General features: G+C 35.4%; 1 protein-coding gene across 2 annotated transcripts in view; it reads left to right on the forward strand.

Annotated features, from left to right (window-relative positions):
* Positions 1–15,580, forward strand: part of LOC121737311 (guanine nucleotide-binding protein G(o) subunit alpha) — an 86,235-nt gene that overhangs the window by 11,191 nt on the left and 59,464 nt on the right. For both annotated transcript variants that reach the window (XM_042128953.1, XM_042128952.1), the window contains exon 2: positions 4,873–4,915. In XM_042128953.1, coding sequence (XP_041984887.1) covers positions 4,873–4,915 — 43 coding nt within the window. The remainder of the gene's footprint in view (positions 1–4,872; positions 4,916–15,580) is intronic.

The raw sequence follows: 15,580 nt of genomic DNA on the forward strand, positions 1-15,580 counted from the left end.
ATGGGTCCAGCCGTTTACGCGTGATGTCGTGACCACGGGAAATATAACGTTCCGCGCAGCTTCGGCCGCGTAAATTAGATATTTCACAGACATATTAGTCCACAAAAAATAGCCTATGATCCTTCACGTAGTCTACTTCTTATCTGTGCCAAATAACAGAAAAATTTCTCCAGTAGTTACTAGTTCGTGAGATGAGCCCTTTCAAATAATTTCCCCCGTTTTTTTTTCACATTTTCCTCTATCTCTTCGCTCCCATTAGTCTAAGCGTAATAAAATATAGCATATAGCCTACCTTGATAAATTGGCTATCTAGCACTGAAAGAATTTTTCAAATCGGACCAGTAGTTCCTGAGATAAGCGCGTTCAAATAAGCGATATTGCTTCACACGTACAATTTGTCGTTCGATTTTAACATCGAGGAGATAAATCGTTACGATAATTGTCCCGTGTATGGCCACCTTTAGGAATTTTCGAGAATCTAGTTAATAGCTTGTTGACGAAATTAATTACTCCTGCAGTTCTTCTGTACGAGCTGCAGCTGGCCTGATTGTAATGAAACTCGTCTCAGTTGTTAAATGATATTGAAATATGTGTTTATTACATATTCTTAAAGGGTTCAAAATTTTATTCTGAGTGTATTTAAAACATTTACGTAGTCCATTAGTTTTAAGACAGATTTTTTTTATGCTAAGCAAAAATTTCATATTTGGTCAGAAAAAATTTTTTGGAGGCCACCGATAAAACAAAAACAAAAACGTTTATATAAGCCCTGTAATGGACCAAAGTTCACTCTAAGGGCTTATCAAAAATTGTACTTAACTTTAAACTTAAACTTTATTCTACCACACACATAGTAGCCGATTATCTGACCTAAAATTTTAATTTCACTGCAGCGAATAGCGATGCTAAAAATTCTTGGCGATGTTTTGCGATAACTTATTGGATGGTTATTGGTTAAAGTACAAAATTAGAAATTCCGTAGCGATTAGACTAAATACCTTGTGGCCTGACTTATTGAATAGGTACCACGGATGTTCGAAATTTGAATCATTTTAAAATCGGAACAGATTACAGAATGACAAAAGACTACCACGGATGTTTTAAAATTCGAATCATTTAAAAACGAAACAGAATGACGAAGGCGGGTAATCCCGTGAGGCCTTTTGAAATTCAAAAAAGTTTGATGGCTTTTTTGAACGATAAGTGTAGTGGGTTGCACCAAACTAGGCGTGGTTATAGTTACAGCTACGGTCAAAGTTATGGTTATAGTTAAGGCTAACTTAACTTTAACCTTAACTTTGACCACAGAATTTGACAGATGTCTGTTGCTGGTCCGACAAGGCTTTAAATATATGTAATTGATTGTACTGTCGGTTCTTGGTGGAAATTCATGTTGTACACTAATAAAACACACTTTTCTTGCACTTTTTCCACTATATTAAGATATTATTATAACTTTTAACAAATAACACGACCGATTTCGAAACCGGTCGTGTTATTTGTTAAAAGTTATAATAATATCTTAATATAGTGGAAAAAGTGCAAGAAAAGTGTGTTTTATTAGTAAGGCTTTAAATGAACGCGGGCGGGGGCGCTGCTGGTAAAGGAGAACTGTCAAAAATCACGTTTTTGTATGATGACAGCGTTAATAATTATTTTTCCCTTTTTTCGCCACGTTCATTTATGCCTTGTCGAGCTCAAGGTTATGGTTAAATATGGCATCCATTATTGACTTTAACTAAAGATTTGACATTTTGCATTGTAGTTAAAGTTATAGTTGAAGTTACAGTTAATAGTTTAAAAAGTAAGTTGGTGCAACCCACCCTTAAAAAGATTTTTGAAGAGTTTGTTTAAAACTTTATTAATGTGGGTAAAGGGTAGCTCGATCTACAGCAGAGATGAATTTATTTTATAATTTTTTAAGTAGGATAATAGATTTCCCAAATCTTATAAGTTAGCCAAATGGCAAAATACGGAACCCTTATAGATTCGTCATGTCTGTCTGTCTGTCCGTATGTCACAGCCACTTTTCTCCGAAACTATAAGAGCTATACTATTGAAACTTGGTAAGTATAATTATGTAGTCTGTGAATCGCATTAAGATTTTGATACAAAAATGTAAAAAAATATTAAAAATTTTAGCCCCAGGTACAACTGAAAGATTTTTTTAAATATTCTAACCTATGCGTGTCGGATATCTATGGGTAGGTCTTCAAAAATCATATTGAGGTTTCTAATATGATTAGAATATAATATGATATGATTATAATATGATTAGAGACTCTTCCAAAGTGGTAAATTGTGTGCCCCCCCCCCCCCTCTAACTTCTAAAGTAGGGGTATGATAGGTATAAAAATTATACGATGTACATTTCTATAAAAACTACCAACAAAAATTGGTTTGAACGAGATCTACATCTAGCAAGTAGTTTTTTTATACGTCATAAATTTTTAAAAACCTTAATTTAGTTAAATTAAGGTTTACATTTGATGAAAGTTTTCATTAAACTTGAGATCGCCCAATGGTCGAAATTCGACCTTAGCTTTCTGCTGCGGAACCCTTCATGGGCAAGTCCAACTCGCACTTGGCCGGTTTCATTAAATATTTCATGTGTAACAACAATTTAAGTATGAATATTAAATCGAGATTGCATATCTCGATTTAATATTCATACTTAATTTGTTGTTAAACATATATTTAAAAAAAAAATTATTTACTAGCAAGTTATTTTAGAAACATTTAATTAAATTTTAAAATGTGTTATAACATTGATTGAGTGTGATATGAACACATTATAAATAATCAAGGTTTTTCTTTAATGTAATTCCAATAATAGCAAAAAAGTAAAAAGCCGGATAGTCGGCGCTTTTTGCCGACTATTCGCCGACTACAAAAGTCGAATTTCCACTACTTTGTTCGCTTGTGACTTATATGACATTGTCATGCCTTGTATTAAGACAATCCGATAGTGTATGATTCTTCTGTGATAAATCACAGAGTATTATTTGTGGCAGTGGGCAGGGACATGATACACAATACGTCTAGAGGACGCCTGCAACTCCGTTGCGCCAAAATTCGTATATTCGCGCTGGAATCGTAATTTCTTTTGGGTTATAAACTATCCTGTGTCCTTTCCCGGGACTCAAAGTATCTATCTCCATATATCCATCCATCCATTAAATCCATCAAAAACGATTAAGCCGTTTAAGCATGACGAGTTGATGACTGATAATAATAGCTCCCACACCGGTTTCGGTGACGGTGGCCGGTTTCATTGAAACCAGGCCAGCTACGCAGGAGTAATTTTATAGCGCCCAAGTGTGTGCGCAGTACACAAGAGCACTCTCTATTCCTTTACTCTCAAATGATGACCGATAAGTTAACGGACAGACAGACAGACACACTTTCTCATTTATAATATTATATTAGTATGGATTATATGGATAATATGTTATCTCTGCTAAATAATATAATACAGTAACCTGTTAGTAACATAATATAGTCTGGTCCGTCCAATTGATTCAGTAATTTCATTGTATGTGATAGTATCGGGGGTCAGGGGGCGGCCGTTCGTCGACAATTATATACGAGCTGCATTTGACATCATTCTGCAACACCTACGAGTGTTGGGCTATATTACCTCCGAGCTTGTAATAATGAAACTTAGTTGGAGGCTGATACTTGATAGAACTAATTGTTGGTTATGGCTCTTAAAATCAATTAACGGTTATTGTAAGTTTTTTTTTAACATGGCACTCTGATTGCGATATTTTAATCCAATATTTATACAGCTTCGGAGCAATCTGGATCCTATCAAACAGCGTTACTACAGTTCGTTATATGTTTATAACTTCATAACATAAAACGTTAAACGACAAATTTTGAGGGTTTTACCAATTGGAATAGTCCTCTCATAAAATGTCAAACTTATACTGTATCCACACTTGCCGCCGGCTTACACCGGCGGCATGGTCGGAGGCCCTGCCGCCGGCTAACTACACAATATGCCGCCGGCTTCGGTGGCAAGGCAGTCTGAAAGCCGGCGACAAACCCGGCGGTATAAGCCGGCGGCATGTGTGGATGCGCCATAACGTGGTAAACTAATGTTGGACTACCACTCTACAGTCACCCAACATCATACAAATTTTGACAATGAATATTTAAAAGTTCTGTGACTAACTGTTTTTAAAATTTAACCGTCAAGTGTTTTGCCTACTCCAATGTTCTTAGTTATAATCGGAATTAATACTTCAAATTGGCTCACAGGCCACAGGCAAAGCTGGCTATATTTTATATGGACGTCAACACTACGTGATACTATCGTGACTCTGGCGCGCAGCCAGAATCTTCGTTCATTATTAAGTTTTCACGATCATGCCCGGTTTATAAGGCTCTTTGACAGGATAGAAGTTTATCTGTTTGGTAGTGATTTTGATTGGTTAAAAAGTTGACCAATCAAAAACGCTACGATTAGCTTCTGTAAAAAAAATCAGAATGAGGCCATAAGTACCCCTTGGCCATTAAGCAGAATTTCGTTTATGGCACAGTACTGGGACTCTTAAGTGTAGCGACCCTTATTTAAAATCAGCACAGCGTTTATCGGTGTATAAGCGGGGCTAAAATGGTCGCTTTGAAGAATCATGATATGAATCATAATATGATTCATTTTTCTAAAATCGCAAAATGCAACTCTGCTTGCAATTCATTTCTGTATTTTTGTACTGATTTGACATTTGTCAGTTTGACAGTTTTGACAATTCATTTGCTGAATTGATTTAGAGGAATTTCTTAATGTGACCATTTTAGCCCCGCTGTACGAATATAGTTTCCAGCATTTTATTGGTCAAAATTAACTTTTTTTTCTATTTTCAGGTGCGGGCGAGTCGGGGAAGAGTACAATAGTTAAACAAATGAAGTAAGTTTATCTTTTTTCTATGCATTATGTATTTACCTAGTATCTAGCTAATCTACGAAGAATGATGTACATTTATTGTTGTCATTATTATACAAATTCATACAAAAATGATATAATTGTAATCTGTATTCTGTGGTCGCGTGCTTCATAATCACTGATTAATAGTGTTGTTATCACTATTAGCTATATAACAGTAATCTTATTAAACATCAATGAATGACCAATAAGATTATTACTTATTAGCAAGATATTATCTACATGGTATATTATCTTGACGACTTTAAAACCGATAAAAATGTTACACAACGATGATAAGGCGATGTTGTGATAAGCGAGGTGTAATAGAGGTTATACTGTACCTTTTGTGATGCAATTTTGACGGTAAATTATATGTTAGGGATCCTCTCTATCCGGCGACTGGACTACAAAAGTAAACATTACTTTTGTAGTCCAGTCGCCGGATAGAGAGGATTTAGATTTTAGCTTTTTAGCCTATAGCTGCTTGAATTTTAATACACACAGCACAATAGACATAACTGTCTACTCTGCACACAGCTCAAAATACACGCCAAGGAGGTCAATCGTTTCTATACATTTGGCGACCGGACTTTAGTTATTAGGTACTTTGGGAATTTATTTAGATCTCCTTTATTATAACATAGCTTCGCTTAAATAAGGTTGTATTCCATAATGTATGTATTATTATTAATTGACACTCTCTAGTTAGAGCCTAAAGTTGGATTGTCTTTTTTAGCTCGAAAGTTGAGTCATCATGAGATTCCTCATCATGAATCAATATTCGTGAAGGTGTCATCACTCATCAGGTCCAAAAAAACTGAACAATCTCGAACGTTTTTTTTTTACTACAGACTGAAACCTTAGGGCTCCCACTCAAAACGGCGAATTCGCATCTAATATAAATCACATTGAGATGCGGATTCGCACGAATTCGCAGTTATATGTGGGTTGCCCTTATCAACAGCGGCAAAACTATTGGCGCCAACTAGGCCAGGTTTCAGTAACATTTACAGTGATTTCTATCGGCGCATACATGATAAGGTAGATCAATACTTGTTTAACGGTCCTTCACAGACGATGACGCGGGCCATACGTCAGAGCCATGTGATAAAAAATTTCGCGGCTCTGCTCAGGGATTTTGCCTCTCATATGGCCTTTATGGCAATCACATAAGGATCAATCTCGCAAATTCTGTGACCGTACGCTCGACGCCTTCGCAAAATGACCCACCCGTCGTACTAGAATGTATGACGAGGTGGCTAGTTATGCGTGACCGTGGTTGTACAGTGTGAATCAACTAATTTGCTCTATTGATTCCGGATTTTATGTGATTCATAAACGTTTTCACTTTAGACGCTCGTGACTATTTTTTATGAAATGGACCAAAAAATAATATAGCAATACCATTAACTATGAAAATCTTGTCTGTTAAATGTATCTTAAATCTGTCAGTATCATTGTTCTTGCATTGAAGCTGCAACACCGCCTAGTATGGCCTAGTCACAATAGACATAACTACGCCTGGTCGAGTTGTATCTGTGGTTAGTTAAGGTGACGCCGCGTTAAAGTAAAAAACCGTATTGGATATGTTTTAGGTTGCTTGTTTTCTGAGAATTGAGAGGCCGGCCCGGCCTCTCGTAGAAAACAAGCAATGGAATTACAGGCAACAGCAAAAAAATGGAAAGGGCGTAAGCGACAAAATGGTTTTTGTCGCGTAATTTAAAAACCATAAATACATTTCATATAAGCTATGGGCATTTATATTAATTAAAGTGTATACTTGAACCAATTTATGTACAAATTTTGGAAGCTTAAGAGGAGCCACACCGCCGTTTTTTCCATACAAACGTTGTCCCCTGTTTCCTCCCTGGATAATGCTAGTAGAGTTATAATTTTTTTTCTGAATATCTACGGCCACTAATACAAAAAATGGCCAGATTTTCCGCTGTGTTCAAACATCCAGAAAACAGATTTGGCTAGATTTTACAAAAAAAATAAAACACACACAGCTCAAGCCTTTCTTTATTCTTTAATGAAAAAAGTACTTAAATCGGTTAAGTTTTGGAGAACGAATCGTTGATGTTCTGCAGTTGTCTCTATCGCGTTCTGCGGTATAGGCTTGAGGTAAGGGAGACAGCTATAGATATTACACGTACTTTTTTTTCATTTCTCTAGCCCCTGGTGTATCCTTTTGAGGTTAAGTAAGGTTCCTCTCGAAGAATTTATAAAATTTGGCACTAGACTCGGCTGGAATATATTGCAGGTTACCTCATAACTCAACTGTTGCGTTTTATAGTTAGTTTTTATTGACCACGAATTAAATAAACAAACAAAATGATACTGTCCGGACCAGATGTTTGTGCACTGTTGCTACTTGTTACATGTTACAGTGTTTTACTAGCGGGTAATTGGCAAAAGAGCGAGTGAATAGCCTGATGGAGAGCGATTACTGGACGGCCATCGACATTACGGGCCATTTGGGATATAAACTAAAATGTGAGTTTGGTTCGGTTGTAGAAATGGTTACAAGTTACAACTTACATTGGTAAAAATCATTAAGACTTCAAAATGCGGGTACGCGGTTTTTGAAATTGCATACTAGGTTTAATTTAAATATAAGATAATTGCATAAGAAAAAATGAAAAATCTCACTAAAACAATGAAATAACCTTTTTGGCAATCGGGATAACAATCACATCAAACTTTTATCGTACCATTTAAGTAGTACCCAATCAGCAGTACTTTCACCCTAAACCAGTGGAAATTGCCGTGACTTGCACATGTTTTGTGGAAAATACGAGAATATTCGGCACCCACAACACATTTACGAAGCTTTGGTACCATTATGGTACCCAGTTGGTTCTCATTAGAAACATGTCAATCTAGTGCGCATGAGTTTTTAATATTATTAAAAATTATTTCTATTAAATGATGACAGCACCCATTAAGCCTTTTTAGGCTTGAGTCGGATATAAATAAACTTTACAATAAAGGAAATCGATACGAGACGTTATCAATACTATATTTGGAGAAATTACTATCAGTAATAAACGACCTTTTCAATAACCCATATTGGTTGGTGAAAATAGAAATAATTACTACTTTATATGAATTTCATTAATAATAATAATAACTCGTCAAAGTTGAAGGCCATCGAACTACAGTGGGTCGTATTGGTGGTCACTTTGGACGCTAACCGAAACTTTTCTTATACAATATCAAAGTGATTAAGTAATAAAAAGTATACTTAATAAAAATACTACGCAAATGAAGACGTATTTGTAGATGTTTAGTGGATAACTAACATTTAATGGTGGTAACTTACATACTTCATTAGGTATCCCGTATCTAACTAGCTAATATTCAAGACATATTTTCCCAAATATAATTAAATTATGGGTGCTAGGCACTACGCGCCCTTAATAAAGTATCTGGGGGCACGGGAGTGCCCCCGCCAAAATGAGCCAAGCGAAGCGCGCAACCTACCTTTTCTCGAAACGTTTCGTCGTATTTTTGAACCCTCGTAACTTTGGTTTGAATGATGCCAGATAGTTGAAATTTTTAAGATATAATGACATGGGTATAGTTATTAAATGCGCAAAGTTTTAATATCGTAGCTATTATACTTTAGATTTTATAGGTGTCCAAAAACCCACAATTTGGTCACTGACTCACCGATCATCAAAACTGTTAGGGTACTTCCCGAAGTCTTAGAAAGCTGAAATTTGGTATGTAACATAATACTAGTACTGAAACAACAAAAAAATTATCAAACCCAATTTAACCTATATCCGTACCATTAAAGAGCAAAATTAGGCAAAAAATTGTGTTTTTTTGTATGGGAGCCCCCCTTAATTTTTTATTTTACTTTAATATTATTATAAAATATTAAAGTAGACATAATTATAACTAAGGGCTTTGAGAAAAATTCAAGTACCTACCTGTTGCCATTATTTATATAGAGCAAAAAAAGCCAAAAAAAACACGTTTGTTGTATGAGAGCCCCCCCGAAATATTAAATTTATTTTGTTTTTAGTATTTATTGCTATAGCAGCAACAGAAATACATAATCGATGAAAATTTCAACTCTTTGGCTTCTACTGTTCTTGAGATACATCCTAGAGACAGATAGACAGACAGACAGACGGATAGACAGACAGCGGACAGACATCGAAGTCTCAGTAACAGGGTCACTACCCCTTGGGTACGGAAACTTAAAAATAAGGTGAAAATTTATAATTTACACTAGCTGTTGCCCGCGACTTCGTCCGCGTGGACTTCAGTTTATAGCGCGCGATGTCAACAAAATTGGTGTCAAAAGCTTTTATAAAAAAACCCTGGTACCCCTTAAATCAATACAGCTGTGCAGTGTGCAAACAATAAGTACTTCATTTTTGTATGTTAAACTTTATATATTATGCCAAATTTTAAAGCTTATTTAGCCCCCCAATTACACAACTTTACCCATAAACTATTTATCATTGATAGGTTTAGTCCCAATTTCACCAACGTCTGTTAGTGTTAACAGCTTGTTAAAATATCCTGTCTTCTCTTTCATTCATATGAAAAACAAAACAGCTAACGTGATACTAATTCGAGCATTAACTTTAACAGTCGTTGGTGAAATTTGGTCTTAAGGTTACGTCACTGCCTGCACAGATAAAGTACTGAGTTATTTAATACCGTAGAATAGATATAACAATCGAAAAAAATCGAGACTTAAATGTAAGATGATACCACCTCATATAGAAAGACTTTTGAGCAAGCGTCAGCGCGATGTAGAAGACGCACGGCGCCATCTATTATGAATTTTTTGAACAAATTTACGACCCTTACAACCCTTTTTTCCAGTAAAAAAGTAGCCTATGTCCTTTCTCAGGCTTTAGACTATCAGTATACAAAATTTCATTACAATCGGTTCGGTAGTTTTGGCGTTTGGCGTGAAAGCGAGACTGACAGACAGACAGACAGACAGACAGAGATACTTTCGCATTCATAATATTTTGATTAATTAAGGGCTGCGCTACACCGGAATGGCAGCGGCGAGGCGAGCACTTTCAGCGCTGCCATTCCGGTGTAGCGCGGCCCTAAGAGGGGTACCACTTACCAGGGTTTTAAAAAGTTTTTAAATTTGACACAAATTTTGTTGACACCGCGCGCTATAAACTAAAGTCCACGCGGACGAAGTCGCGGGCAACAGCTAGTTATGAATAAAAACAATAATATATAATAAAGTAGGTATGATTAGTTCTGTTATAATAATGAAGTAAAAAATAAAGCGCCATCTGTTTTCATATATTAGAATTAAAATGTTGATTGCATTGATATATTTTCTGGATGGAATATAGGCCAACACAACACACTCGAACTCCTTAGAAATGCAGTAGGAGTTCTATAAGATAAGATAGATTGATTATTATTATAGCAAGTGATAATATTATTAAACATAATATTCTAACGTATTAAAAACTATAAACAAAAAGATAACAACTAATAAGTATGATTAGTTCTATGTTCCAACGAAGTAAAAAAAAAGCGCCATCTGTTGAATCGTATTAGAACTAAAATGTTCATTGCATCGCGTCGATATATTTCTGGATTTTTTATAATATTATACATAAAATATATTTAAGATTTTTGAAATATTATTTTAATACACATCCAAGACCCAGGAACATTGAAAACTTTTTGTTCCGCCTGCGGGACTCGAACCCAGGACCCCCGGGATGAGCGCTGGCCACGCGCAATGCGAAGCAATTTTCATCGATATTTTCATGGAAATAAGATATTTTCCCACATCAAAATGTAGCCTATGTCCTTTCTCAGACTCTAGAATAACTGTGTACAAAATTTCATTGCAATCGGTTCAGTAGTTTTGGCGTGAAAGCGAGACAGACAGACAGACAGACAGACAGACAGACAGACAGAGATACTTTCGCATTTATAATATTAGTTTTTGGCGTGAAAGTGAGACAGACAGACAGACAGAGATACTTTCGCATTTATAATATTAGTATGGATTAGTATAGAAGTATAGATACATAAAATATATTTAAGTAAAAAATAAAACGCCATCTGTTGAATCGTATTAGAACTAAAATAAAATAAAACGCCATCTGTTGAATCGTATTAGAACTAAATTGCATCGATATATTTCTGGATTTTTTATAATATTATACATAAAATATATTTAAGATTTTTGAAATATTATTTTAATACACATCCAAGACCCAGGAACATTGAAAACTTGTTCCGCCTGCGGGACTCGAACCCAGGACCCCCGGGATGAGCGCTGGCCTGCGCAATGCGAATAAATTTTCATCGATATTTTCATGGAAATAAGATATTTTCCCACATCAAAATGTAGCCTATGTCCTTTCTCAGACTCTAGAATAACTGTGTACAAAATTTCATTGCAATCGGTTCAGTAGTTTTGGCGTGAAAGCGAGACAGACAGACAGACAGACAGACAGACAGAGATACTTTCGCATTTATAATATTAGTATAGATTATGATAGCCGGTAAGTCACGACGGCCGTCGCTAGATGCATGAGTTGGTACGACTAATATTATATATTCTATGGCATGAGATACATCCAAGATAGACAGACAGACAGACGGATAGCGGACAGATAATGAAGTCTAGTAATAGGGTGCCGTTTTTACCCTCTGGGTACGGAAACCTAAAAGAAATACTGACACAAAAAAAATATATGGCCAAGTGCGAGTCGGACTCGCGCACTAAGGGTTCCGTACTGTTATATAGTGAAAGTAGGGGAAAAAATTGTGTTTTTGTATGGGAGCCCCCCTTATTTATTTTATTTCAATTTTATTATCAACGTACTTATATAATTGAGGATTTTGTGAAAATTTCAAGTGTCTTAATGTTGCCATTATGAATTACGAGCCGAAAAGGTAAAAAAAATTACGTTTGTTGTATGGAGGTCCTCCTTCAATATTTACTTTATAGTATTTGTTGTTGTAGCGGCACCAGAAATACACAATCGGTGAAAATTTCAGAAGTCTAGCTATAGCGGTTCTTGAGTTACAGCCTGGAGTCAGACAGACGGACAGACATCGAAGTCTCAGTAATATAATCAGTCCCGTTTTTACCCTTTGAGTACGGAACCTTAAAAATGAACTAAAAGAAAAAACAACGTAAACCAGCTTATGAGCTTACAAAAATAAATGAAATCCCATTAAAAACATTTTCATGTAAAAATGTTGCCAAGATGAGAACATAATATTATAATTATTCGTCGTGTCAAAAAGTAGTGAGATCTCAATTCATGTAGAGCCAAGTTTCTAACCTTACATACTGAGCCCTAAATCTAAAAACCTTAATTTTATAGTGTAAAATTAAGGTTTTTAGATTTAGGGCTCAGTACTATGACCTTTTCATTAAACTTTTTAAAAATATAAAATAATTGGGCAAACGAGCTAACGGGTCACCTGATGGAAAGTTACTATGTCGCCCATGGACGTTGCCGGCCTCTACGAATACACGACTATCGAATATCCCTGTTTATGTTCTCTCTACTTTTAATAATTTTCATATTTTAATATCTGCTCGCGTATGCCTAGTATAGAAAACTAGCCCAGGTATCCTACCGCTCCCTCGATTATGCACAGGCTTCACAATCGACTGACCTTCCCTAAATGAGTCACGCCGGGGTTTCCACACATCCCACCCCGTCCTTCCCCCTCGTGGGGTTTAAGGGGGTGCCGTGTTCACCCCAGTTTCCATGAATCGTGGCGTGTTTTAACAAAAAATGTACAACGAATAGGTACGTGTGCGATGTGATTATGTCACTGCATTGTGTGGATTGTTTAGGGTTCCGTACCCAAAGGGGAAAAACGGGACCCTATTACTAAGAATAACATTGAATGTCTGTCCGTCTGTCTGTCTGTGTGTCTCCAGGCTGTAATCGCCAGTGCGATATAAGGCACTTAGAGTCCTGACTCCTGGGATTAGACATTTTTTTTTTCAGATGGAAAATGCTTCTTTCATATAACTCCTTTGCATAAGAATGTATGAATGATGAAAATGAATGAAAAAAATTTGTATAAGCATATAATATGTAATTCATCATCATCAATAATAAGGTAAACGTTACCTCCAAGTTAGTCTTTGCCTGTGTGCTTAAAAGTTTTATAGTATAAAATATTGAATCCTAACTTGATAAAAGAGAATTATGCAAACAAGTTCAAATGCAAATATCCGTTGTATTATCGTGATTGTGCGAATTTCATCTCGGTTTGATGAATTTTGTCATAACAATAACTTTTTACACCGCAGCATCCAATGAAACAGCGCGGGTTGTGTTGATTGAACTGTGGTTTTTATTTTATACCGAAAAATGTTTTCTTTTTGTTAAATGACGACTTTAAACAATTTATTAATATCGTTTCAGTGGTTTTAGCCTGAAGATGTTAGTTGTTACAGCATAGTGCATACAGACATACGAAATTACTTAGTAATATTACTTAGTATGGGTGTATAATTTAATGTATTAAAATAATTATCAGAAGAATTCAGATTCTTTCTTATTTTGTTCTTCAAAATCAAATGCTTCGAAAACATAATAATTTCTTGAAAATATTCCTTTTGAGAGATTACGCAGATTTCCATTCATTTTATATAATTACAGAGTTGGTAACTGTATTACTGAGCTGGGGCCAATTTTTGGTGTCACACAGCATTGTAGTAGTTAATTTTATAATAATATTATAGTCGAACTGTATACTTATATTATGATGTATTGTGTGATGCTAAAAATAAATCCATTCTTATTCTTATTCTTATTATTTAAACAGTAAAACTTGGTAAACTCTGTAGAATAACATATTAAAATTCAACTAATATTTTCCTTTGTTTATGACTAAATTAATAACATTCTATTTTTTATTGCTTGGTTAATACTTAACATAATATATTATTATTTTAATTTGGTAGCATGGAGTGTCCGCACTGCGAATTTTAACCGCGCGAATTTTTTTCGCACTTTTGTAACAAAATTGCGAAATTGATTCAATTTAATTGAATCTCATTGTAGCGCAGCTCCCAGGGGTTTTGACTTACGAAAATTGTTATATCACTCATAGAAGGTTAAATAGTAAATGTTTTTTTAGGTGTCATTTTTTTACATCCGTCTTCATACCCATACAAATTGCCCGGATCGACAATGTGTATGGGTATGAAGACGGATTTTTTGAGTTCCCAGCATTGTTCTTATAGAAAAAGTTGTTCATTTTGACGGGCTCATTTGATGGATTCAAGGATAACGGTGTTTACACTAACATCTTGTATAACTTGCAAAGTTTACCAACAATTTTTTTATGCTTCAGATTTTTTCTTTACGTTATCAGCTAGACATTTTTTTTTTAATTTTCATCCACTACAACGGAAATCGGAGGTTTGCATAATTTTTACGCCCTGGGCGCTCCACTAATGAGTGTATTCTGGACTTGCGATAAAAATTTCACGATAAATTTATATGAATGAATTCGCGAGAATAAAATTCGCGCGGCTAAAATTCGCAGTGCGGATTCACTTGTACACTGGGTTTTTTTAATATAAAATACTAGCTGACCCGGCGAACTTCGTATCGCCTAACAGTCGATTCTTTAACTTTTGTATGGGAGTATAGAAAAGTGTTGTTTTTAGACTTTTTCAGGAAATTAATTTTTTTTAGAATTTTTTCTCCGTAAGAACCATCCTCGTACTTCAAGGAATATTTAAAAAAAAGAATTAGCTAAATCGGTCCAACCGTTCTCGAGTTTTGCGCTTAGCAACACATTTAGCGACTCATTTTTATATTATAGATGGAGGCAAACGAGCAAACGGGTCACCTGATGGAAAGCAATATTAGAAATAAATAAATTCCTCCAAAGTAACACAGCGTTTATTAATGTCTTACACGGTACAATAAATTAATTATTTAACACACCAAATCAACACTCCAACTCACAGTACTTTCACTTTGATTAAATACTTTTAAGGTCCAACTTGTCGACTCAATGATTGGAAGCAAAAAGACCCCGGGCAACATTACTCGTGCAGCAACTTTTATACTAAATTTTCTGGCGCCATCTTAGTTCCTTTAGGTTCAGGTTAGAGGAAAGAAAGTGGAAGACTACCACTCATCAAGGTGATGAGGATGGTTAGATTTATATTTATCATATCAAAATGGATAGAAACTGAATAAATGTTGTTTTTATTAATTATATTTTTCACTCTGTGATTGTATCTCATTAAGTCAACTGCAGTGTGTTAATTAGTATGAAAATAATTATTGCTTATCATAATAATAACGTACTACGTTCAATATTTTTATTAAAATACTAGCTGTCCCGGTGAACTTCGTGTCACTTTAAAACCTTCCCTGGACTTCTACAAATGTTTTAAGACTAAAATCAGCTCAATCCGTCCAGCCGTTTTCGAGTTTTAGCGCGACTAACACATTTGAAAATCCATTTTTATATATATAGATAGAAGTTGTTTGTAGATTGTAAATTTTAAACTTAAATAACTTGAAGAAAGTGGCTGGCAGCGAATGGATGAGAGCTGCCTAAGAATGGTTGGCAGAGGAGTTAGATTGGTCATTGGGGGAGTCCTACGTTCAGCAGTGGACGGCAATAGTTATG

The sequence above is a fragment of the Aricia agestis genome, chromosome 20 (assembly GCF_905147365.1).
Source record: "Aricia agestis chromosome 20, ilAriAges1.1, whole genome shotgun sequence".
Classification (NCBI taxonomy): domain Eukaryota; kingdom Metazoa; phylum Arthropoda; class Insecta; order Lepidoptera; family Lycaenidae; genus Aricia; species Aricia agestis.